The sequence below is a fragment of the Rhincodon typus genome, unplaced genomic scaffold, assembly GCF_021869965.1.
Source record: "Rhincodon typus isolate 14 unplaced genomic scaffold, sRhiTyp1.1 hic_rhity00000094, whole genome shotgun sequence".
In the NCBI taxonomy this organism is placed as follows: domain Eukaryota; kingdom Metazoa; phylum Chordata; class Chondrichthyes; order Orectolobiformes; family Rhincodontidae; genus Rhincodon; species Rhincodon typus.
Genome location: NW_025965732.1, coordinates 107,523 through 110,744, shown reverse-complemented (window position 1 = coordinate 110,744; position 3,222 = coordinate 107,523). Strand labels below are relative to the sequence as shown.

General features: G+C 51.1%; 1 protein-coding gene across 1 annotated transcript in view; it reads right to left on the bottom strand.

The window, feature by feature from the left end:
- LOC125488261 (rho guanine nucleotide exchange factor 2-like) overlaps positions 1–2,997 on the bottom strand; it is a 9,949-nt gene extending 6,952 nt beyond the window's left edge. The window contains exon 1 of the mRNA XM_048621190.1: positions 2,955–2,997. Coding sequence (XP_048477147.1) covers positions 2,955–2,997 — 43 coding nt within the window. The remainder of the gene's footprint in view (positions 1–2,954) is intronic.
- Positions 2,998–3,222: the final 225 nt, after the last annotated feature.

Below are 3,222 nucleotides of genomic sequence, written 5' to 3'. Positions count from 1 at the left end.
CTGACCCTCCGACAGTGCCCTGCTCCCTCAGCACTGACCCTCCGACAGTGCGGCACTCCCTCAGCACTGACCCTCCGACAGCGCGGCGCTCCCTCAGCACTGACCCTCTTCCAATGCTGTGCTCTGCTGTCGATGTTGTTCTTCTGTGTTAGGGACTGTGAGTCACACAACTGTTTGACTGTGCAATCAGTGAAATCAGCGTTTGAAGCAACGTGTCCCTGTGTTGGAGTGTGGTTAGACAGCCCGAATAAAACCACAATCTAATTGAGTACATTTAAAACGGAGATAGATAGGTTCGTGATTATCCAGGGGATCAAGGGTTACGGGGAGAAAGCAGGAGAATGGGGTTGAGGAACTTATCAGCCATGACTGAATGGCGGAGCAGACTCGATGGGCCGAAGGGCATAATTTCTGCTCCTATATCCTTATGGTCTTATGACATCGCACTTCCAATGTCATTCAGCGATTTGGGCCGTGAGCGAATGTGTGTCCAATTCATCCAATCTCCCTGTGATCTGGAGTGCGAGGGAGAATCCCCATTCTGGAAGCTCCATGTGCGCTCGCTTCCCTGAACTGTGGGAGAGTACAGCAAGAGTAGGCCATTCGCTCCCTTCTCCTAAACTTTCCCCACCTCTATCTTCACCTGGATTAATTCCTCTCTCTCTCTCTCTGGGCAGACCTAAATTTTGCCTTATTTGTGTGTCCCATTGACCTGGCAACAAACCTCTCAACATTTAAAATGAGCAAGTGAACCCAAAGTGTTTTGTGGGAGGGATTTCCCAACGCTTACCCACCCTGTGTGTGGGGAAAATGTTTCTAATTTCACTCCTGACAGGTTATGGCTCCAATGGTTACGTTCTCTGCTGGCTCCCAGGTTCCCCCATCAGTGCTATAGAGTCATAGGGCACAGAAACAGACCCTTCGGCCCATCTTGTCCGTACTGAAGAAGGCATTTGGTACGCTTGTCTTTATTGATCAGTGTAGGAGTTGGGAGGCCATGTTGCGGCTGTACAGGACATTGGTTAGGGCCACTTTTGGAATATTGCGTTCAATTCTGGTCTCCCTGCTATAGGAAAGACGTTGTTAACCTTGAAAGGGTTCAGAAAACATTTACGAGGACGCTGCTGGGTTTGAGCTATAGGGAGAGGCTGAATAGCCTGGAGCTGTTTTCCTTGGAACATTGGAGGGGTGACCTTATAGAGGTTTATAAAATCATGAGGGGCATGGATAGAGCGAATGGTCAGGGTCTTTTCCCTGGGGTAGGGGAGTCCAAAACTAGAGGAGCATAGGTTTAAGGTGAGTGGGCAAAGATTTAAAAGGGACCTAAGGGGCAACTTTTTCACACAGCGGGTGGTGCGTGTATGGAACGAGCTGCCAGAGGAAGTGGTGGAGGCTGGTACAATTACAACATTTTAAAAGGCATCTGGATGAGTACATGAACAGGAAGGGTTTAGAGGGATATGGGCCAAATGCTGGCAAATGGGACTAGATTAATTTGGAATATCGGGTCAGCATGGACGAGTTGGACCGAAGGGCCTGTCACTGAGCTCTATGACTCTACAATTCACAGGCTGTGCGTCCAGTCAACTGTCACTGACATGTGCCTGAGGAGTTGAAGAGCAAGACTACCTTCTGAAAGCAAAATCGACACATCCTGTGAGCAAACTTGTTTTTCAGTTTGCCTTCCAACAGGATGTCGCAATTTTCACACCTTCTTATCACGGTTAACGCTGTTCAGGTCCCTCTCTCTGTTTCTCTCTGTGTGCCATTGACAAACAACACCAAACTGGGTCACAGTCTCGGACCATGGCATATACCCAGCCACCCCCCAACCCGCAGTCACGGCCTACTCCAAGGATCACGACCCGAAACATCAGCTTTCCTGCTGGTCTGCTGTGTCCCTCCAGCTCCACGCTGTGTTAACTCTTTACTCAAAGGACTGTCTTTTATTTATTCATTCACGGGATGAAGGACATTGCTGGCCAGACCAGCATTTATTGCCCCATCCCTAATTGCCCAGTTAAGAGTCAACCACATTGCTGTGGGTCTGGAGTCACATGTAGGCCCAGACCAGGTAAGGATGGCAGTTTCCTTCCCTAAAGGACATTACTGAGACATTTAGTGTTTCCAACAATCGACAATGGGTTCAGAATAAACTAGGGACTCAATTGCTAATTGATTTACAAAATTCAAATTCCATCAACTGCCGTCGTGAGATTTGAAGTAACCAGATGTACCCACCAATAACTCTGAGTTGAGGAAGATTTGAGAAACTCCTCCTGAAGATGTTGCAAAGCCACAGATGCTGCTCAATTTCCAACTCCCAACGGTTCTGCCAATTGCAAAGCTCCCAGCAGGTTAATGACAGTTATAATGTCCCAACCAGGCAGACAGTTACAAAATGTGGCAAACATTTCTCCCTGAAATGGACATGAAAACTAGCTCCTGTGACAGGAGTGGTCTCCTACAAACTGTAACTTGTGCAATATATGCAGCAGATCTGTCCACTCTCCCTCAGTACTGACCCTCCGACAGTGCGGCGCTCCCTCAGCACTGACCCTCCGACAGTGCGGCGCTCCCTCGGCACTGACCCTCCGACAGTGCGGCGCTCCCTCGGCACTGACCCTCCGACAGTGCGGCGCTCCCTCGGCACTGACCGTCCGACAGTGCGGCGCTCCCTCAGCACTGACCCTCCGACAGTGCGGCGCTCCCTCAGCACTAACCCTGCGACAGTGCGGCGCTCCCTCAGCACTGACCCTCCGACAGTGTGGCACTCCCTCAGCCCTGACCCTCCGACAGTGCGGCGCTCCCTCAGCACTGACCCTCCGACAGCGCGGCGCTCCCTCAGCACTGACCCTGCGACAGTGCGGCGCTCCCTCAGCACTGACCCTCCGACAGTGCAGCGCTCCCTCAGCACTGACCCTGCGACAGTGCGGCGCTGGGTCAGTACAAACCATGTGAACCTTCCATGTTGTTGGCCGTTATTTTTGGCACCATGTTTGATTTAATGTCACTGTGCAATGCTTCCTACGTGTGGTGCGTGTTGTGTAAGGCTTCGTGTTGTGATCATTTTGAAATTTCCCCAATTTGTTGATTAATTTTGTAAACGTTTACCCCAATCACCGTCCCTGGGCCCACACATCACCGCCACACCATCACCGTCCCTGGGCCCACAACATCACCGCCACACCATCACCGTCCCTGGGCCCACAACATCACCGC